This window comes from Cervus elaphus, chromosome 18 (genome assembly GCF_910594005.1).
Source record: "Cervus elaphus chromosome 18, mCerEla1.1, whole genome shotgun sequence".
NCBI lineage: Eukaryota > Metazoa > Chordata > Mammalia > Artiodactyla > Cervidae > Cervus > Cervus elaphus.
The window spans coordinates 28832461-28856390 of NC_057832.1; the positions used below are offsets into that span (position 1 = coordinate 28832461).

Consider the following 23930-nt stretch of genomic DNA (forward strand, 5'->3'; position numbering starts at 1 on the left):
TCTATAGTGGCTGGCCGTGCCAATTTACCATGCCACCAACAGTGTACAAGGATTCCCTTTTCTCCACATACTCACCAACATTTTTATTCCTTTTTAACTTTTAATTCTGTATTCCTCTAAAACAAGGTCAGCAGCCTGTCAGAAGTAAAGTTTTAGTCCTTTACTTATTTATCTGAATAGGAGCTTTTATGGCTAGTTAATTATTTTAGTTTTTAAGGTCTTTCTCACTGTACACTTGAACTATTGCTGCATCTAAAGTAAATAAGGTTTAAAGTTAAATGAAAATGTCACTTTTACCCATTTCAGTAGTTTTTTAAAAAAATTGTGCTACTCAAAAAGTGTGGTCCACAGATTACAGTATTAACTGGTAGCATCCGTATCACCTGGACACTTGTTAGAAAAGCATAATCACAGGCCAAGTCCCTAACCTTCTAAATCAGAATCTGTATTATGGCGGATCCCAGGGTGTTTCATGTGAACATTAAGTCATTAGTTCCATTGATAATATGAAGGAGTGGCTCGATAAGGCTTACCAGGGTACCTACACTTTATTATTTTTGGTTACATTGGTTACATTTAACACCAGCTTATTCAGAAGGATAGAGGAGGGAAAACACAGCTTGCCAATAAAAGCAGCCTCATGCTTTTCTCATTTGAGTCTTTGTAGTCGTCCCTAAAGCAAACAGCTCACATAGTGAGAGGTAACATCTCATGTGCTTACACATACAGAAACATATTTTTCAAAAAGATTGATGGTCAATAATATGCAAACTCCTCTTGTACCCTCTATACCTCTGTTATCACAGTGGTCCTGTCCTCCGCTCTCCACTCCTCCTACCATCCAGGATACATTCATGTACCATGCACTGCGTTTTCTGTCCTGTCAGTCTCTTAATCTAAAACAAGTTTCTGTCTTTTTGTATCATTTATGTTGACGTGTTGAAGGATCAAAGCATTTTTAAAATGTTGTGTAGAGTATCCCTTAATCTGGATTTGTTTTATTGTTTCCTTTGGATTAGATTCAGTTTAAACTTTTTTTTTTGGTATGAGTGCTGTGATGATGTTTCACATCCAGAGCATTTAATGCCAATTTATTGCATTGTTGGTGATGTGTTAAGGTAGTGTCATCCAAGCCTCTCCATTTTAAAGCTATACTTTTCTCTTTATAATTAATGAATACCTATAGGGTAATGACCTTGAGGCTTTATAATATCCTATTGCCTAACAGCCTTCTGGAGAAGGCAGTGGCAACATACTCTGGTTCTCTTGCCTGGAGAATCCCAGGGACGGCGGAGCCTGGTGGGCTGCCGTCTATGGGGTCGCACAGAGCCGGACACGACTGAAGCGACTTAGCAGCAGCAGCAGCAGCAGCCTTATACTTAGTGGTTTTAGCATCATTGACAGAGCCAGGTATTATGCATGTGGCTGCAGAATGGGGGTTTTCTATCATTCTCTCTACATTTATTAGGCAACTTTTGTTTTGTAAAGAGCTTCTCCCCTTTTATCCTTTTTCAGTATTACTGTGGTCTCATTATCATCTCTAACCTGTTTACTCTGATACTTAAATTGTCCAAATTTTACCAGTGAGAGCCCCTTCTGTCAGGTTCTTAATGTACACACAAGTGTGCAACACGCGTTTGCATGTTTGCACAGTCCCCACCTTGCAATAAATAAATAGATAAATTCCATGAGATTCCCATCCCATGACTTACTTTATTTTACTCATTTCTTAATCTTGAGATTCTTTTCATATGAGTTACGTATGGGATATGTTACTACTTTTTTATTAATGGGATATATTAATAGCTATAGAATGGATCAACCATAATGTCTTTACTTTTTTTTTGTTTCTAGTTTTCCACTGACATTTAGTGCTAACAAATATATGTCATATATATTCATGTCATAATTTGTACAGGATAGATTTCTAGAATGAATCAAAATATAAGTACATTTAAACTTTTTAACAAACTTTGCCAAATTGCCCTTCAAAAAGACTGTATTTGTATTCTTCCAACAGTGTACTAACTACTTGATCACTCTGCAACACTGCATATTGGTAAATTTTAAAAAATCTTTGGGAGACTATCTCTTAATTAAAATATGTGTTCCCCTTATTAGTATTGAAGTTTGATAGTAATATATGTGGCCAGTTTTTTTTTCTTTTTTCCTGTTGCTTGCTGTACACTTCTCATGTCACTTCTTTATTTATTTTTTAAAAAGAGGCATTTTATTTTTATTTTTGGCTGTGCTGGGTCTTCACTGGTGTGTGCAGGTTTTTCTCTGTGGTGAGTGGGGCTACGCTCTAGTTGCAGGGTGCGAGCTTCTCCTTGCTGTGTCATCTCTTACCGCAGAGCATAGGGTCTAGGGTGCAGGAGCTTCAGTAGTCATGGTGCCTGGGCTCAGCTGCCCCAGAGCACATGGGATCGTCCCTGACCAGGGACTGAACCCCGTATCCCTTGCATTGGCAGGTGAACTCTCAATCACTGGACCCCCAGGGAAGCCCTCTTTGTCATTTCTTAACCTGTCCTTTTTCTTACTGACTTACTGGAATTTTCTTTTTTATTCGTATTAATCCTTTGTCTGTTATATGTGTTAAAAATAGTTTGTATCCCTGCAAATACTTTTTCCACTTTGTTCTATACCTTTTACCTTTGTGGTATTTTTCACTGTTTAGAATGTTCATTTTTTTTATACAGTCACATATGTAGATCTTTCTTCACTACTTATAAAGTTCCAAAATGAATTTTTATCTAAAACTAATGAATCCAGAAGAAGGGAAATTTTCTAAGGCATGATAGGAAGCTAGTCTTGCTAGGTTTTGTGTTTTGGGTTTTGGTTTTTAATCAGGTGCCTAAGTGACAGACTTCCATATTGTAAATTAACCAGGCCACTTTTCCTTAAATATTTTCATGGTTAAATATGAACTTCTTAAATGTTTTATTTTATAAAAAGCTAATTGTCCATTATAATGTATTGGGTAAGTGGGTAAGTGATAGTTGCTATCATGTCCTACTCTTTGAGACCCCATGGACTATACAGTCCACGGAATTCTCCAGGCCAGAATACTAGAGTGGGTAGCCTTTCTCTTCTGCCAGGGGATCTTCCCAACCCAGAGATTGAACCCAGGTCTCCCGCTTTGCAGGTGGATTCTTTACCAGCTGAACCACGAATGAATAGTAAATAAAATGAGGGAAGTATAGAACAGAGAGAAGATAAAACATTTCTAACAGTCCTAATATCCAGACAACCATAGTTAGTGCTTTGATGTATTTCCTTTATCTTTTTCCCTAAAAAGAAATGCTTAAGTGATTATAGTTTAGAGAGATTTTTAAGTTGAGATTTTGCTAAAAGATAGTTTTCCAAATGTGCTTTTCAAATGTATAACTGTCTAATTCTTTTCAGAGTATTTATCTAATTGTAGATAAATCTCTTTTCTTTTGAGGTTGCAACTTGTCACTTAGTATAAACACCTTTGTGACAAGATCTTGTAACTGACTTGTAATAGTAGGGTACCCCTGACTGTGATGTCAGTTATCCTGATATATTGATTGCACTGTGTCTGAAGAAAAATGTCACCTGCATGTCATTGTACATGACAGAGCATTGGGTAGTATACTTGCCAACAATGTTTTAAATAAGGTCTCTAAGAGATCTTCCCCCCCCCCCCATTTTATTTATTTTCCAGTCTGCTATTAGCCTAGCCCTAGACTATTTTTTTTTTCTTAGCATATGAAAAAAGGTATCCTTAGCAGTGTTCACTGGGTAGCAAATGTTCAAGTAATCACCATTTGGCCTTTATGTGTCAACAGCATTTTGGCTCTTTTGTGCCTTAGGATATATTTGTGATAGGTATCATGCATATTATAAGTTCTTTTCTCATCAGCAGCAATATTACTCAACTTATTTAAAAACTTTTAGTAGGTTTTATAATCAGAGTTCTAGTGATAGGATGTTAAGTACAGAAAAGAATGTTTTAAATGGCAAATTTTGTGTTCCTGTTTTTTCTGTACTGAGAGATAGGATAAATATTAAATACTTATTGAAGGTGAGGTAACTCAGCCTCAGAGATGTGGTTGGTCAAAGTTACATAGCTAGAAAATAGAAGACTGTAGGTCTTTTTGTCCCCAGTGACAGTTGAATGGGGAAAGTGTCCTCTGTTTGGACTGTACATATTTCTTGAATAATTCAAAGCAATTATAGACAGATTTTATATTATTTTTCATTAAATATGATTCACATAGGTTGTGTGTGCTACTCAGAGGTTGATAGTAATTGTTGTCGAGTCATGTCCAACTCTTTTGTGACCCCATGGACTGTAGACCTCCAGGCTCCTCTGTGGGTTTCCCAGGCAAGAATACTGGAGTGGGTTGTTATTTCCTTCTCCAGGGATCTTCCCAACCCAGGGACTGAATGTGTGCCTTCTGCACTGGCAGGTGTATTTTTTTTTTTTTTAATGACTGGGCCACCAGGGAAGCCTTGATCATAATTTCAAGACATAAAACATTTCTAACAGTCCTAATATCCAGACAACCATAGTTAGTGCTTTGATGTATTTCCTTTATATTTTTCCTTTAAAAAAAAAAAGCTTAAGTAATTATAATTTAGAGAGATTTTTTAAGTTGAGATTTTGCTAAAATAATAGCAAACATGTTTTTCGTGTTTACCCATTTTAAAACATGAAAAACCTATATGAAATAGGTTTTATATATCTATAAATTTTTAATTTTCTATATTTCATTATGTAAAAAAACTTTTTTCCATAATCATATTGAAGGTGTACTTTTTGTATCTTTTACTCAAAATTAGATAGGTTGAAGAGAATAAACCTCATTTTATGGTAGTTAAGTCAAGTGTTCCTTAGAAAGCATCACTGTGAGCAAAGTTAGTGGAGATGATGGAATTCCAGTTGAGCTATTTAAAATCCTGAAAGACCATGCTGTGAAAGTGCTGCACTCAATATGCCAGCAAATTTGGAAAACTCAGCAGTGGCCACAGGACTGGAAAAGGTCAGTTTTCACTCCAGTCCCAAAGAAAGACAATACTAAAGAATGACAATTCCAAAGAATGCTCAAACTACCACACAGTTGCACTCATCTCACACGCTGGTAAAGTAATGCTCAAAATTCTCCAAGCCAGGCTTCAGCAGTACGTGAACTATGAACTCCCAGATGTTCAAGCTGGTTTTAGAAAAGGCAGACGATCCAGAAATCAAATTGCCAACATCTGCTGGATCATTGAAAAAGCAAGAGAGTTCCAGAAAAACATCTATTTCTGTTTTATTGACTATGCCAAAGCCTTTGACTGTGTATATCACAATAAACTGTGGAAAATTCTGAAAGAGATGGGAATGCCAGACCACCTGACCTGCCTTTTGAGAAACCTGTATGCAGGCCAGGAAGCAACAGTTAGAACTGGACATGGAACAACAGACTGGGTTCAAATAGGAAAATGAGTACGTCAAGGCTGTATATTGTCACCCTGCTTATTTAACTTATATGCAGAGTACATCATGAGATGTATGAAAGGTTTTGTATGAAAGAAAGAAAAAGATGTTAAAATGTATTTAGTCATTAATTTAAATGGATTAATGTGGATGTAAATGTTAGAATTTCAGTCTAGAGCCCAGTAGACACAGCAGATATGGCAGAGAAATATGGAAAAGTGGCAAGTTGAAGACTCTGTAAAGGTAATAACATGGTGTGGATCATTTTTCAGGGGCAGTGAAGCTGAAGAAGAAATACTTACCCATTTGCTCATTGTTCTGTAAGTTTAAGTGATACCAATGTTTTAGGTTGCAAACTAGGAATTTCCTAAAAGAGACCCTTAGAAATCACTTCTGAAGTTTTTGTAGGTGATTTAATCATTGTACAGATATTTGTCAAGTGTGTGGTATATTCTTTAAAAATTAGAATTGAAATTTTGCTTTATTCTAAAAGAGTGAGTTGCTGTTATTTACCTTGATATAGGTGAATGAGGTGCGTAAAATGGATAGTCATTTGGAGGGTTTATTATCTTGGGACTTCATGTGAATACTAATGAAAAAATTTGCATGAAAAATATTATTTTGTAAAGAAAATAGTTTTTTCCTTGTGGTATTACATAATGGTTTGAGAAATCAAATTCACTATTTTTTTATTGTTTTGTGATTTTCTTCAAATAAACTGTTTGCTTACTGTTATTTTTACTGAAAAATGTTATCTTGCTGACAATCAATAATAACTACTCCCAAGAGGGAAATTTTATTTCTTTTTCATTTTATGGTTTATCATTTTAAAAATGTATATACAAACAGAAGTGATGAAGGTGATAGTTATTACCAACCACAATTAGATGATTTAAAGAAATTAATATTTTGAATCTTTTTCTTGTGCATGATAGTCTAGCTCCTTTAAAATTTTTAGCATTCTTCCATATGACCTTTGGATTATGTTGAGGTTCACTACTGTAAAACCTTTGAATAACATTTGTTGTTTAGTCGCTCATTCATGTCCGACTCTCTGTGACCCCATGGGATGCAGCATGCCAGGCTTGCCCTGTTCTTCACCAACTCCTGTAGCTTGCTTAAACTCATGTCCATTGAGTCGGTGGTGTCATCCAACCATCTCATCCTCTGTTGTCCTCTTCTCTTTCTGCCTTCAATCTTTCCCAGCAATCAGGGTCTTTTCAAATGAGTCAGCTCTTTGCATCAGGTGGCCAAAGTATTGGAGTTTCAGCTTCAGCATCAGTCCTTCCAATGAATATTCAGGACTGATTTCCTTTAGGATTGACTGGTTTGATCTCTTTGCTGTCCAAGAGACTCTCAAGAATCTTCTCCAACACCACAGTTCAAAAACATCAGTTCTTCAGCACTCAGCCTTTTTTATAGTCCAACTCTCACAGCCATACACGACTACTGGAAAAACCATAGCTTTGACAATCGGACCTTTGTTGGCAAAGTAAGGTCTCTGCTTTTTAATATGCTGTCTAGGTTGGTCATAACTTTTCTCCCAAGGAGTAAATGTCTTTTAGTTTCATGGCTGCAGTCACCATTGCAGTGATTTTGAAGCCCAAGAAAATAAAGGCTCTCACTGTTTCCATTATTTCTCCATCTATCTGCCATGAAGTGATGGGACCAGATGCCATGATCTTAGTTTTTCAAATGTTTTCTTTTAAGCCAGCTTTTTCACTCTACCCTTTCACTGTCATTCAAGAGACTTTTTAGTTCCTCTTTGCTTTCTGCCGTAAGGGTGGTGTCATCTGCATATCTGAGGTTATTGATATTTCTCCCAGCAATCTTGATTCCAGCTTGTGCTTCATCTAGCCCGGCATTTCTCATGATGTACTCTGAATATAAGTTTAATAGGCAAGGTGACACTATACAGCCTTGATGTACTCCTTACTCAATTTAGAACCAGTCTGTTGTTCCATGTCCGATCCTAACTGTTGTTTCTTGACCTGCATACAAGTTTCTCAGGAGGCAGGTAAGGTGGTCTGGCATTCCCATCTCTAGAAGAATTTTCCACAGTTTGTTGTGATCCTCACAGTCATAGGCTTTGGCGTAGTCAGTGAAATTAGTGAATAGCATAAGTTTGACAATAGTTAAGGGATTTGCTTGAAGCAGCTTATCCAAGTTGTAGTTGCAAGCAAGTTTTTCGTTTTCTGCCTACCAGAATAATTAATTATAATCTATATTGAGTGGTACTAGGTGGGTAAGAGGTGCAGGACTTGATTTATCAGCAACATTTAGTAAATTGTTACTTTAAAATTGTTAACCAGCCTGCATGGTTCTTTGATTTGTTTGATTCAATACCTATTTACATACTTATTTGTTTCAATTTGGGTATCTTTGGTGGTTGTGAGAAGACAGTTTTCTTCAGGCTCCTGTTGTCTGTGTAGTGTTTAATCAGTTTTAATAGTCACATGATCATATATTGGATGCATGGAAACTTATCTCTCTGGGGAATCTTCTTGAGAGATAATTGTTACTTACATATGTTTCTCAGAGTGGTATTTTTAATAGCTTTAATTTATTGGAGGGTACTTTGAGTGCTCCTTAGAATTTGGTAGTAAGACCACCCTATTAGGATAAACCTGGTCAGAATTATCCTGGTATGGTTAATAGTAGGCTATTTGTAGAAGTGACCTATCTTGAGAGGTAATAAATGTGGCTTAGGAGATCAGAGAAATGCCCAAGCCTAAAGATGATGGGCATAACTGGAACTATTAATAGAATAAGGTTGTTATCTATTTAATTTTTAATGTGTATTAAATTATTTTTCTTAAGTACATTATGTCATGAGAGCAGTATCTTCCTTTCTAGAAAAAGAGAGATAATATGAAGTTTGTGGTACATCCAGCACCATTTAGGTAAAAAAAACAAAACAAAACAAAACTATTTAGGAGTCATGACTATTGTAATTAACCAGAGAAGTACTGGTTATTATAAGCCACAATAAGGGTTGATGTCCTACTCTAAAATGTGAAGGATTATGCTACCCTTCTTTTCATTCATTTCAGTTCTGGATACATTTTTACAGAAAATAGAAGAATTATAAATGTTAAATAGATCAGATACCTTGTATAGGTCTAGACTGGCTCAACTGTGAATGCAACTCGCCTGTTTATCTCTAATCTAAACTATTCAGATTGCTCAGTAGCCTTAATTTATGTATGTGTATGTCTGTTATTTTCCTTTTACTAGTACTTACTTTGCATTTATGGTTGTATGAATTTGTGTTTTAACCTACCACCTCCAAAATTAGATCAGAGGTTTTTGTTTGTATATTTTACATGATCATGGTCTTTTAGATATATTTAAATGCTCAGTACAAAGGTAGCTTGAAAATATTTACTAATTAATAGTTCCTAGACTCAATAGTTCTGATTTCTGTATAAGGAAAACTCATATTTTAATGTATTTTTGTAAAAAATTTTAAAGAACAGTAAAAATTTTCCCCTTCAAAATGCTTTCCGGTAGACCTAAACTTGTCTTAAAGGGTTATGTCATTGCATACACTATGGTAGGTGAAAACATATTTTTATAAAATGATTTCAGTTCTGTGTTTTGACTTTAATATCATTTTTCTAAACCATTAATTTTTCAGAATTATTCTCTACTTCCTTTCCCTTTTACTTTGTAACTTTATAAATGTGAGTTTAAAAAGTAAACTCTAATCATACATTTTTTTTTTTTTTTTAGGTTGTTATGGAGTTGATGGAGAGAGTGACTCGATTATGAGTTCAGCTTCTGAAAACTCCACTGAACCTTGGTTCTGTGATGCCTGTAAATGTGGTGTTTCCCCTAGCTGTGAACTGTGTCCCAATCAGGATGGAATTTTCAAGGAGACAGATGCTGGAAGGTTGATGTCATAATTCTTTTGTGTTAATATACCTGCTTTATAATGTATATGCTTCTATTTTTGTATTTATGATTTTCTGAGTTAGACATTTTCATTTGATTTTCTTCTATGTGTCTTTTTGACATAGAGTAAGTGGACAGGAGGCTACATATCAGGGCAAAGAGGAGAAAAGATCATTTATTGAGTATCTGCATTTGCCATTGTAACCTATAATGCCATTTAATCTTAGGAATGACTGTATGATAAGAGATATGGTAAAGTTGCCTATTTTATATGTAGAAGCTGAGGCTCAGATCTTTACATAGTTTTGAACAAGTTCGTAGTTAAATTTGAACTCTGAATCTGTTTGACTTCAAGAGTATATTAGTAAATAGAACCTATACAATGATTATAAAAGGGGATGTTTAATTTAAAGAAGTACTAAGCTATGATAAACAGTAACCATAAAGATACAAAAGAACTCTGCAGAATAATACTATAGAGCTGAGAGAGTTTCCAGGGAATGACAGACTTGGAAGGAAGGCACCTTCCCCAAGACTGTGGTTCAGGCCTTGTTAGAGAAAGCGTGGTCTGAGCCTACTGGATGGCAGAGAAGTTGGCTGGTTTGCCTGGGCCAGTACCTGGCCTGTAGTTCTTGGCAAGTGGGTAACTGGGCAGTGGTTTCACGCCAGGAGTGTGTGGTGTCTAGGTTGAGAGGGCCACAGAAAGGTGATCTTCAGGTGGGTCTGTAGGGTCACTGAGGCAGAGCACTGGGGGTGTCCTCTTCCTGTCCTGCAGAGAAGCCCCTTCCTCTGACAGTGCCTTCTGCCACGTGACTGAGACAGAGCCGAGGATCGTGCTGGGAAGTGCTGATGGGATTCTGTTCATTACTTCAAAGCAGATATTGAAGAGTGGATTTGAGCTGAGAGGCACTAAAATGATAACTGGCCCAGAGAGCTATCTTTGCACTATATTTACACTCATTTTTAGTATCAAATTTGAACAATTGTCATTGTTACAGTGTTGGCATCTTTCTTGTTTTTCCCCAGGAGACTACCAATTGGGATGGGTGACTAATATAAGATTAGTTTCTAACCTTTTATATATTATGAATCACTACTTACCCTCTTCCCCCGTGTAAGAGGGGGTACTCAGTTTTTTATTTTACCACATATAGATATTTCAGTATTTTATTAAATGTTTAATATTTTAATAAGAATGGTGAAATAACCTAGACAAATTATCATGATCATTTTTCATATTTAACATTTTGAAAAGATAGGATGCATTATATGCCAAAGAAAAGTTCTTTTTTAAACTTAATAAAGTTTATTTTAGTAAAATAAAAGCTATTTTTCTCATTTTTACCTCAATTGGTGGATAGGCCCTTGAGAAGTATTGCCATACAGTTGGGATAGCACAGAGTCTATCATGGAATCTTGGTGACTGTATATTGAAGGTATCTAGGAAAAATGACTACCCTGTATATTGATGCCTAGGAAAATGACCAAAAATTTTACTTTTTGTTGCTCATTGCTTATCCTCAAAATAAACATGTAGCACATTATTTGATGTATTGAATTGAGTCTGTGGTTTGTGTCATAGACAATGGCATTATTTTATGCCTGGACTCACTTTGACCTAGAATTAGGAAATTTACTACAGCATTAAAGTGTGTGCTTTCAAGTTAGACTGCCTATATTGGTATTCTGGTTTTTTCTTACTAACTGTGATTTTAGGCAAGTGACTTAACCATTTTATGCCTCAGTTTCCTAGCATTTTTGAGAGGATTAGATGAGATGATGAAAGTGCTGCACTCAATATGCCAGCAAATTTGGAAAACTCAGCAGTGGCCATAGTACTGAAAAGGTCAGTTTTTCATTCCAGCGCCAAGGAATGCTCAAACTACGGCACAATTTCACTCATCTCACATGCTAGTAAAGTAATGCTCAAAATTCTCCAAGCCAGGCTTCAACAGTACATAAACTGTGAACTTCTAGATGTTCAAGCTGGTTTTAGAAAATGCAGAGGAACCAGAGATCAAATTGCCAACACCCACTGGATTATCGAAAAAGCAAGAGAGTTCCAGAAAAATATGTATTTCTGCTTTACTGACTATATCAAAGCCTTTGACTGTGTGGATCACAACAAACTGTAGAAAATTCTTCAAGAGATGGGAATACCAGACCACCTGACTTGTCTCTTGAGAAACCTGTATGTAGGTCAGAAAGCAACAGTTAGAACTGGACATGGAACAACAGACTAGTTCCAAATGGGGAAAGGAGTATGTCAAGGCCGTATATTTGTCACCCTGCTTATTTAACTTATATGCAGAATACATCATGAGAAACACTGGGCTTGATGAAGCACAAGCTGGAATCAAGATTGCCAGGAGAAATAGCAATTAGCTCAGATATGCAGATGACACCACCCTTATGGCAGAAAGTGAAGAACTAAAGAGTCTCTTGATGAAAGTGAAAGAGAAGAGTGAAAAAGCTGGCTTAAAACTCAGCATTCAGGAAACTAAGATCATGGCATCTGGTCCCATCACTTCATGGCAGATAGATGGGGAAACAGTGACAGACTTTAGTTTTGGGGGCTCCAAAAATCACTGCAGATGGTGACTGCAGCTATGAAATTAAAAGATACTTGCTTCTTGGAAGAAAAGCTCTGACCAACCTAGACAGCATATTAAAAAGCAGAGACGTTACTTTGCCAACAAAGGTCCATCTAGTCAAGGCTGTGGTTTTTTCAGTAGTCATGTATGATTGTGAGAGTTGGACTATAAAGAAAGCTGAGTGCCGAAGAATTGATGCTTTTGAACTGTGGTGTTGGAGAATACTCTTAAGAGTTCTTGGACTGCAAGGAGATCTAACTAGTCCATCCTAAAGGAAATCAGTCCTGAATATTCATTGGGAGGACTGATGCTGAAGCTGAAACTCCAATACTTTGGCCACCTGATGCAAAAAACTAACTCATGTGGAAAGACCCTGTAGCTGGAAAGATAGAAGGTGGGAAGCGAAGGGGGTGACAGAGGATGAGATGGTCAGATGGCATCACTGACTGAATAGACATGAGTCTGAGTAAGCTCCAGGAGTTGGTGATGGATAGGGAAGCCTGACGTGCTGCAGTCCATGGGGTCGCAAAGAGTCGGACATGACTGAGCGACTGAACTGAACTGCAATGAGACAATTTCTGTAAACAGTGCAGTTTCTGAAACTTAAGTGTGTAATAAATATCTCCTTAGTTCCTCTGCTGCTGCTACTTCTAGTGCTAGTGCTTTTTTTTAAATTACTGATATCATTCCATTTATTTAAGGTAATCTTAGAAAAGTAACTGCATAAATCCTTTCTTAATAACTTTTCTGTCCTACAAGTTGAAATTTATGGTAATAAATGGTTGTGAATCAAGTATGGCAGCTTTGGGAAACACAGTTTCCTTTTAGGGAAGAGCATTTATTTTACTTTTCTCTTGTCAATAATTTGAAATTTCTATTGAGAAACTATAAAGTAGCTCTCTTACCACACTAATATGTAATATATACTAATACCCAGTCCACAAACTAACTTGTAAAATTGGCTCTGAATGAAGAAAAGGGAGACTTCTTTAACCATTCAGTTTTGCTGAGATATATTTATATTGACTTCTGTGGATCTTTCATGTATGTAGACACCTCCCTTGTTGGTGCAGCCTGGAAAATTTTTTTATGCTCTTTGAACATTTTGTTTATGTTGATGCCCACACTTACCTGTAGAGTACAGTCGGAATTATAGGTCTTGATACAGTTTGAAGGATGTAATACTAGCTTGAATCAAGAGCAAAAAAGTCACGAAGATTTGACAAGGTATTTAGTACTCTAGCTTCAAATGGAAAACAGATGAAAAGAAAGAACTACGTATGGAAAGAATGAAAAAAGTTTTTGAAATTTTCTTGTATTACATAGGCCATTTAGACTGTTTTTCCTTCTGTGTCTAATGGGAGCTACATATACTACAATAGAAAAGAATACAATTTAATGTGAAAAGACCATCAATACATTCTTATCATTAAATTTTTTATTTTTTTTTCTTAAAGAGAGTATTTTATCCTGCCTTAGTGGTATTATAAACCTGAATATAGAAAATATTACACATACTTTAATATAATAACATATCACTCCTTATGCTGCAAACATTTCACATACTTCTTTGTCACTTCCCCACTGTCTGCCTGGTGCTCTGCTCTTCAGTTCAGAATAAATGAATAAATGCAGGAATGAAAATAACTCCTGAAGTGAGTTTTATTAATGTGTTATAAGGACACCACAAGTATAAAGCCCTTCAAAATCAAGTTTGATCACTGAATATAGTTCTTATTTAAAATGAGTTTTTGAGAAGTATTTTTCTACTTAGTTTGCTTTATTAAAATATGTAAATTTAAAATAATCTATTAATAGCTTCTATGCTAGAATGACAATTCTGACTCTGTTTTTTGGTGGTCTTATGGGATGCTTGTTTTCTGTTCCCTTTCCTAATCAACATCTGCCTTCATAGCTCCAAGCAAAATGAATGATAAAGTAACAAGGAAGTTTATTCCTTTTTGATTTCTCAAATTGTCTTAATTACAAGGTTCTAAAGTACATGCAGTTAAACAAATGAACAAAAATCTATATACAACAGATACTAAAAAGGACCAAAATTATCTCAGTTGTTTGGTATGTATTTTAATAAAGACTCAAGTTGGCATCCTCACAAGTATGGTTGGGGAAAATGATACACTTTTGTGCCAGTCACACTGAAATGGCAGTTTCAATCTGTAGTACTTGTATGACTAGTTCTAAAAGATTTTAAGAAGGCCAATATGAAGCAAGCAGCCAGCTGTTGGGTTTATCAAAGATAAATTCCTACAGAGTACAGCGGCATTTAATACATCAGTGGAGCATGAAAAAACTGCACAAATTAAATTGAGAAAGCAGCTGCTCGTTGAAGATGTGTATCTTTATATTGAACTCCACAGGATGCATTTGGGAAGTTGGATTAAAACATTTTATCAAGAAAATCTCAAAACTTTGAATTTTCTTCCCAATAAAAAAGGATAGATTTTAAAGTTTTGTAACTATTTTCCCCAGTACCTCTATAAAATGATTCTCAGTCTTATTTCTTTAAGACTCATAGTGCATCACAAAACAGAACCATGTAGCAATCGTAGCCTCTTAAGTTATGATAAAGCAAAATTTGTTATTAATATTTTCACAAGGTTAAGAGATATTTGCTATCTCAATTTTACCCTCTTTCCTGCAGAGATGAGGGAGATCTGTTTACATTTCAAAATCTAGTGGTCCTGCATTTTGTATGGCTATAAGCAAACAGAAAGTGTTCCTAATATATTTTATAGAGGTTCAGAACAGTTTTTTAAAAATGTAATTAGAAAAAAAAATAAATAAAAATGTAATTAGAATCAACTCCTCGTTTGTTTTTTTTTTAGTACACTGAAACCCTGAACATTTTGTTGTTGTTGTTGTTGTTGTTTAGTGTTGTAACATCATCCAGACTTTAAAAATTATTTATTTTGGGGGCACATACATAATACATAGGTTGTATGGTGAACAGATGAGCTGAATGAACTGTGACTTCCTTATATTATCACAACTGTTCTATCCAGTCTCCTATCAGTCAGTTTCAGCCTAGGAAGAAAGAAAGTTAAGATGCACACCAAGAATTTTTTTTTTTAATATCTCCTTAAGGATTATCCAATAGCTTTTAGAAAAAAGTAGCAGGAAAGATCAATGTTATATAATTTATGCAAAGTAACTTGACAGTTCTTAAATTAGGATCCTTAATTCTCAGAGTGCTTAAAATAATGTGAATACCTTTCCATGCATATGAAAATGTTTTGTTTCATTTGAATAGTGGTTTTGTGCAAATATTTAAGAATAACAGATAAGTGCAAAGTGTGGTGAATTTTAAGTGAAAGGCAGTTATAATTGTTAACTCTCAGCTTTGGCTAAGCTGCTGGAAAAGTAGTGCTTATTGCAGTCCCCTTTTCTGTAACGAAATGATATATAAGTGTTTAATATTCTCTAGTTGTATGTCCAAGTTTTTGAGACCTGGTCATAAAATTTTTGCAGTAGTTATTTGATATGGCACATATATTTTATGTTTATTTTCCATGTGAGCATTTTATCAGAAGGTTTGATAACAAAATCATATCTTTTCTCCTTGTAGATGGGTTCACATCGTTTGTGCCCTGTACGTTCCTGGTGTAGCCTTTGGAGATATTGACAAATTACGACCAGTAACACTAACAGAAATGAACTATTCCAAATATGGTGCCAAGGTGAGACAAACTGTTTTTGGTTGTCTAATAGAAAGTTTTACTTGTTAGTTTATATGGCTTTTTGCTAATATCATTATTAGCTATAGAAATGCTTATTACTAATTATGCTATTGCTTGCCTGCGTGCTTAGTCGCTCTGTTGTGTCTGACTCTGTAATCTGTTTGGGCTGTAGCTTATCAAGTTTCTCTGTGGCATTTTCCGGGAAAGAATACTGGGATGAGTTGCCATTTCCTTCTCCATGGGATCTTCCCGACCCAGTGACTGAACCCAGGGTCTCCTGAGTTGCAGGCGGATTCTTACTGTCTGTGCCACCAGGGAAGCCCAGTTATGCTGTTGGAGAGACTAAATCGTTAATAATTGACAGTAATTTTCCCAGAAAGCCAGTAATATGTAAATTCTTCCATGTGTTTGTAATTTAGTTTAACCTATGGGGAAAATTGATAGTTGATATCACTGTTGTTTCCTTGGCATTTGGCATACTGCTTAGTGTATAGTGACTTCTCAGATTAAATCCTTATTTTTAACCAGTTGGACCAAATATGAGCTTAATTTCTAACTTTACTTTTGAAGTGAAGTTTATGAAACTATGAAAAGAGTTCAAGAAAAACCCATTATTTTACTCAGATTTCAAGGACTGATTTTATGACTACATAACCTGCCTTAGCAAATGAATCTCTATAGATTATAAATTGGTTTTTCACTATGACTTGAGTTTTAGGTTATGAATGATAAGATCACACACTTATTAATTTAAACAAGTATATAATTACTGCACACGTCTTTAGAATGCTAGAACTAATGAGGCACTGATATATATTCTCTTTCCATTACTGTCTGTTGAGCATTTGGGAAGGGAGTCTCTTGAAGAGCATTAGTAACATATTAAAGGTAAGGTGAAAAACTTATATATTGTTGGAAAATTCTGATTTTAAACTTTGATAGTTTCTGCTGTTATATCCAGAATATCCTCCTTGGACTCTAACAGTCACTCCAGTAATCTTTTGCTTTGGTTTGGGTAATTGCAGCTTCCCTCTCCAGAATTAGCTAAAACTTCTAAGCTCTAGTATTGAATTTACTTTCCTCGGGTAACTGTACACTGTCTTGTTGCTTCTCTAATGCCTTTAAACCGTCGTAAATAAATACTAATTTGTCTACATTTTCTAGTTGAATAGAAGCAATACAGATTACCTAGTCCACCACTTTTGGAAATGGAAGTTCCTACTTTTTGATAGCAGCTTCCATCAAGCCTAAAAGGGACTAACTTCCATCATTTTCAATAGGCATATGTTGTTACCATAAATATAAATCTCAAAGCAATTAAAACAAAACAGTAAGCCAATACTGCTTCATAAAACTGAGGCTAGCAGTGACCTCTGGATTAAAAACGAGTCATTGAATGTATAGTTATCAGCTGATTTTTTTTTTCATTATCACCTGCTTTTATGTTGAAGTATTACTAGGAAAAGGAGTAAAAAAAATTATGTACTGTCTAGCTCATCTGCAAAATCAAACCCAGTGTTGTGAGTTTTACCTTAGACATCTCTCTGGACCTCATTGTCTATCCATTTCCTGGTCCTGATTGCTTTCTTCCCTGTGTTCTCAGTTGCTTCGTTCCCTAGCGTTTTAAATGATTTTCTTTGTTAGATTGTTCTATAGCCTTGTAAGACTTCAGCGTCAGACATTTTTTCTTTGTGTTCTCTCAGAATTTCCTTGCCCAATTTCATCATATTACATTAAATTACTCATTTAATGTAATTTTATTACATTAAATTGTTATCCTGAACAATTTGATTCTGTTTATGGTATTGACATCTTTTAAATAGTTTAATTTCTCCCCTTCTCCAACCCCCTCTCCTCTCTTTCTCTTTGTTTAACAGTCTTTTGATATCATGTTTATATTACTGCTTGCTGATATTTTATACCATATACATACTGTTAATGGAAGAGACCTTTAACTAGGCAGTAGAATGTCAGGAGTTGGCAGTGTCTTCACACCTGTGCCCAGAACACAGTTCTTGGATAACAGTGCTAATATATTAGTTTGGTAATGTTTACCAAGTAGGTACTAACTGTTATAGTATTATAGTGACGTTTTTAGCTCTATTGAATCTTCTTCATTTTTATTTTTAAATGTTTCCCTCATATTTAATCTATATAGAATGCATTTACTAAGCAGTTCTTCCTTAACTGTCTACTGATGGTCTTTCATAGATTAGTAAGTTTTTTTGTGAAGGTTCATATTTTTATAGAGTAATGTTTTGATAGTAGGTTTTTTTTTTTCTTTTCTTCTCTCTGTGGTTTAGTTAAAAGTGTTAAAAAATAAATCAGGGTGCTGGCATTTGGGGTAATTTCAACAGTTTATACCTTTAGTTTTGCAGTTTTCCTTTTATATATAGGAAGAATATAAATAATTGGTTATATTGTATATTATTATTAATTTCACAAAATTGTTTACTTAAGATTGCTTCTGCTTCTCTAAAATATATTTTTTAAATGTGGTACTTCTTTGATTTCAATGTCTAGATCTTTTGGTGAATTTTCTCTGGCTTCCTATTTGTTTTCTTTAATTTTCTCAAATAGTATATTACTGTTGAAATAAATGTAGTTTAATGGTTAAGAGCATCATCTTTAAGATTATCTGGTTAAAGACTGCATTTACCTCAGTTTTCTCATGTGTAAGATGAGAATGACTGTAGTACTTCTTCCACATATTATTATGAAATAGTGTCAAATGATACTATATATAAATAATTTTATATATTAATTCATGTAAAGTGCTTAGAATAGTGCTTAGTGCATGGTAAGCCCTCAGCTACTTATTGTTATCATCATTATTGTATAAGTGGAATTTTGGTTTTGTAGAACTATATAGAGAATTACTTTTTTTCTTATAAATATTTGGCTTACCTGCGGTTTTGTTTATATTGATATACTGTTGGTACAATTGGTTCACTATTTGTATTTTGTAGAAGCTTTGTATAAGAATGCAGTTTCTGTTCTGGGAATGTTTTCCCTCTGAGACTTTTCCTATTATTCCATTGTAGGAGTGTAGCTTCTGTGAAGACCCTCGTTTTGCTCGAACTGGAGTTTGCATTAGCTGTGATGCAGGGATGTGCAGAGCCTATTTCCATGTGACCTGTGCTCAGAAGGAAGGTCTGCTTTCAGAGGCAGCAGCAGAAGAGGTAGGTTTATCTAAATCCACGGTTGGTGAATATGTTCATAAGACTTATCATGACTCCATTATATTCTCCAACAGGTGTGCATTTTAAAATAAATTTGTGAGTTTATTCTTTAAGTTTGTCTAGATCACTGGTCTAAAACTTTGAGTAAACAATATATATGAATTTTTTCAGTCTTAAAGCTAGCCATACATTTGGAAACCATGTTACAAATTTTATAATGAAATCTGACAGATAAAATGAAACATAATTCAAGGTGTTTTAAAGCATTATAATGTCTGCTTATCTTGTATAAGAATCTAAAATTATATTTTAGTAATAACCTTGCTCTCTCTTTAAATAAAATCATTACCCTGTCTTCAGTACCTGCATTTCTATTTCTTTACAATTATTTTTAATTCTAAAATTTTCCTACTAGAAATTTAAGCAATCAGTCATTTTCAAAGTATGTTTTTGGGACTCTTCAATATTCTCTCAAGGTCTGTGAGGCTAAAACTATCTTCATAACAGTATGAAAATAATACATACGTTTTTTGTCTTAATTTTCTAACAAGTAATAGTGGAGATTTCCAGAGATTATATAACATATAACAATATAAGCATTTGAATGTGGAAGCAGTTTTGAAAATCCAGCTGTCTTCTTTTAATCTAGATATTAAGAGACTTGCTAAAATGTAAAACAGTGTCACCTCTCACTAAAAATTTTTCTGTATGTAAATCTTAGTATTTTTCATTAAGTCGTTATTTTTATTAACATGTAGTGGGCTTATTGTTATTTTAAATAAATGAATATTTTAAAAATTTCTTAATTTTAAATTCTAATATGGTAACTGTAACTCACATAAACTCTTTGCAGGTCTTTAAAACCTTTTACTACTATAAGGGATCCTGAGACCAAGTTTTGTTTTGTTTTTTTTTTTTAAAGCTTTTTGTATAAGTAGGTAATTGAGTGTTCTATAATTCTTACTTTATATTTGGAATAGATTTATAGTAATATCTAAGCCTCTGTTGTTATGCTGTCTTTATTGGGTGAATTTTCAGTGTCATGTAAAAATATATTTTTTATATTGGGCTTTCATCTTACTCCATTTTATTTCATAGGCAAGAAACAAGTAAAAAAGATAATCTCGTGAAGAAATATTTTTGAGCCAATTTTAAGGGACATATTTTACCAATGAATGGATCCTATTGAGATTATATTTTGGGCACATGTATCTGTTTTTGTGCCAGTCTCTGATTATGATGAGTTGTATTTTGATTAATTAAAAAAGAGTACTGAAGGGACATTATGCATTTTCACAGCTATTTGGTGGACCTATATAGAGGAGCAATTGTATAACGGGGTCATGTAGATTACTCACTGGTCATAGCAAACACCCTCCTCCAATGACACAAGAGACGACTCTACACATGGACATCATCAAATGGCCAGAACCAAAATCAGATTGATTATATTCTTAGCAACCAAAGATGGAGAAGCTCTATACAGTCAGCAAAAATAAGACTAGGAGCTGACAGTGGCTCAGATCATGAACTCCCTATTGCAAAATTCAGACTTAAATTGAACAAAGTAGGGAAAACCACTAGGCCATTCAGATATGACCTTTAGGTCAAATCCCTTATGATTATACAGTGGAAGTGACAAATAGATTCAAGGGATTGGATATGATAGACAGATCTAATCGGGAAAGCTATGGACGAAGAATCATGACATTGTACAGGAGGTGGTGATCAAAACTATCCCAAAGAAAGAGAAATGCAGAAAGCAAAATGGTTGTCTGAGGAGGCCTTACAAATACCTGAGAAAAGAAGAGAAGCAAAAGGCAAGGGAGAAAAGGAAAGATACACCCATCTGAATGAAGAGTTCCAAAGAATAGCAAGGAGAGATAAGAAAACCTTCCTCAGTGATCAATGCAAAGAAATAGAGGAAAACAATAGAATGGGAAGGACTAGAGATCTCTTCAAGAAAACTAGAGATACCAAGGGAACATTTCATGCAAAGATGGGTACAATAAAAGACAGAAATGGTATGGACCTAGCAGAAGCAAAAGATAGAGGTGGCAAGAGTACACAGAAGAACTATACAAAAAAGATCTTCATGACCCAGATAACTACATTGGTGTGATCACTCACCTAGAACCAGACTTCTTGGAGTGTGAAGACAAGTGGGTCTTAGGAAGCATCACTACAAACAAAGCTAGTGGAGGTGATGGAATTCCAGTTGAGCTATTTCAAATCCTAAAAGATGATGGTGTGAAAGTGCTGCATTCAGTATGCCAGCAAATTTGGAAAACTCAGCAGTAGCCACAGGATTGGAAAAGGTCAGTTTTCATTCCAGTTCCAAAGAAGGGCAATGCCAAAGAATCTTGAAACTACTACACAATTGCACTCACTCATTTCACATGCTAGCAAAGGAATTCTCAAAATTCTCCAAGCCAGGCTTCAGCAGTACGTGAACTGAGAACTTCCAGATGTTCAAGCTTGATTTAGAAAAGGCAGAGGAACCAGAAATCCAGTTGCCAACATCTGTTAGATCATAGAAAAAGCAAGAGAATTACAGAAAAACATCTACTTCTGCTTCATTGACTATGCCAGAGCCTTTGACTGTGTGGATCACAACGAACTGTGGAAAATACTTCAAGAGGTGGGAATACCAGAACACCTTACCTGCCTCCTGCAAAACCTGTATGCAGGTCAAGAAGCAACAGTTGGAATCGGACATGGAACAACAGACTGGTTGAAAATTGGGAAAGGAGTACGTCAAATCTGTATAATGTCACCCTGCTTATTTAACTTATATGCAGAGTACATCATGCAAAATGCCGGGTGGGCTGAAGCACAAGCTGGAATCAAGATTGCCAGGAGAAATATCAATAACCTCAGATATGCAGATTGTACCACCCTTATGGCAGAAAGTGAAGAGGAACTAAAGAGCCTCTTGATGAAAGTGAAAGAGGAGAGTGAAAAAGCTTGCCTAAAACTCAACATTCAGAAAACTAAGATCATGGCATCCCATCCCGTTACTTTATGACAGATAGTTGGGGAAACAGTGAAAACAGTGACAGACTTTATTTTCTTGGTCTCCAAAATCACTGCAATGGTAACTGCAGCCATGAAATTAAAAGACGCCTGCTTCTTGGAAGAAAAGCTATGACCAACCTAGAGAGCTTATCAAAAAGCAGAGATATTACTTTGCCAACAGGCACAGCTATGGTTTTTCAAGTGGTCATATATGGATTTAAGAGTTGGACAGTAAAGAAAGGTGGGCACCAAAGAATTGATGCTTTTGAACTGTGGTGTTGGAGAAGATTCTTGAGAATCCCTTGGACTGCAAGGAGATCAAACCAGTCAATCCTAAAGGAAATCAGTCCTAAATGTTCATTGGAAGGACTGATGCTAAAGCTGAAGTTCCAATACTTTGGCCATCTGATGTGAAGAGCCCACTCATTAGAAAAGACTCTGATGCTGAGAAAGATCAAAGGCAGGAGGAGAAGGGAATGACAGAAGATGAGATGGTTGGATGGCATCACTGACTCAATGGACGTGAGTTTGAGCAAGCTCTGGGACATGGTGGAGGACAGGGAAGCCTGGCGTGTTGCAGTCTATGGGGTCACAAAGAGTTGGACATGAATGAGTGACTGAACAACAACAAATTACTCAAGATGGTTGGCAGAAATCCAGAGAGATAAAAGAAGTAAGACTCAGCAGATCAAATAAAATCTCAGTGAATATCTGGATCAGGGAATCTATAGGTTAAGGTTATGACTTGACTTCTGGAAACTGAACTTTGTAGCCAGGATGGTTTTTTTGTAGCCATTTCTTTTAGAACTCATTGAGAGGGCTTTGCCTTTTATACTCTGGTGGTTTGGGTCTCTTTGTTTAGTGCCATCCATCATTATTTTTGGTAGACAGTAGCCATTTAATTAATGAAAATATGTGTAGCAGCCATGTATGGGACAGGGGCATAATGGGGTCTATAGTGATTTACAGATTTCATCTCCACATTTAAAGGCATTCAAATTAAAACAAACAAAATACAGTATTACACTGAATAAATAGTTTGCAACTTGTGGTCTGTATATCTATATATCTGTGAGCTAATCTGGGGAAATTTACAGGGAAAGTTAGATAAATCACGATGTGGAAATTGGGCCTGAGGTTTTTTCCTTACCTTGCTCCCTCCTTTGATTGATTAGGTAGGAATTCTGGATTTTGGAATAATGAAGTGTGATTTTTCTCTCCCCATCTTGTTAAATGAACTCTTTTTGGGGAAATGATTTAAAGCATATTTGCATGTATTTGTGGCTTTTTCCTGTAAACAGTTATATAATTGAAAAATCATGAAGATTTTTGAATAGTGTTTTAAAACACATGACTTGGCATGAATCAATATCAATGAAGTTTGCTCTTATCAGTAAACATCTTGTTAAAATGAACTTCTTGGCTACTTCTCCTGGTTGTACTTCTGTAGATTAAGATTTATGTAATGCATATTTGATGGAAAAATAAATTTCAAATCAAAATAGATTTGCTGTTTGTGGGTATGCCTTGTCTTCTGCTTCAGTTTTATGTCATTAGAGAAGGCACTTTTTTTTATCTTTTTAAAAGATTGTTTTATTTAGTTGGATTTCTTATTTCTTAATGGCTGTTTTATATCGGCAGCCGAAGAAAGGTTTAAAAAGAGTAAGTACTTTGGTTTCATCCAGTGACATCATACACCCTAGTATACTTTTTACATCTTTTTATAGCCTTCTGCCATAGTGCTTTATCCTATTAGTGAGATCTATTCTATAGCTTTTGACCCATTTTGTGAAAATTCTAGATTATTTAGAATATATAACCATGTTATGACAAAACATATCTTATTGTTAAAACCAAACTATAAAACAGGCCCACTTATCCTGATTGCAACTTAGGTTTCACATCATATAGTTAGCCTTATGATTCCTAATCTTTCACTGAAACCATATGGTTGTTTCTTCTATGATCAAGTATGGTTTTGGTACTGTGAACATTGTTATAATCTGTTACCATGTAAAAAATTCTCTTTGAAACAATGTGAAATTATGTATCAATTTTTTTCCTACAACCTTTGATTTAATGGATTGAATCATTC

General features: G+C 35.2%; 1 protein-coding gene across 14 annotated transcripts in view; it reads left to right on the forward strand.

Annotated features, from left to right (window-relative positions):
* PHF14 (PHD finger protein 14) overlaps positions 1–23930 on the forward strand; it is a 203732-nt gene that overhangs the window by 20179 nt on the left and 159623 nt on the right. For all 14 annotated transcript variants that reach the window (XR_006335056.1, XR_006335055.1, XM_043873421.1 and 11 more), the window contains exons 5-7: positions 9182–9341; positions 15524–15635; positions 18680–18817. Coding sequence is in view for 12 of the 14 variants with exons in the window: in XM_043873421.1 (XP_043729356.1) it covers positions 9182–9341; positions 15524–15635; positions 18680–18817 (410 nt within the window). In the remaining 2 variants the exon portion in view is untranslated. The remainder of the gene's footprint in view (positions 1–9181; positions 9342–15523; positions 15636–18679; positions 18818–23930) is intronic.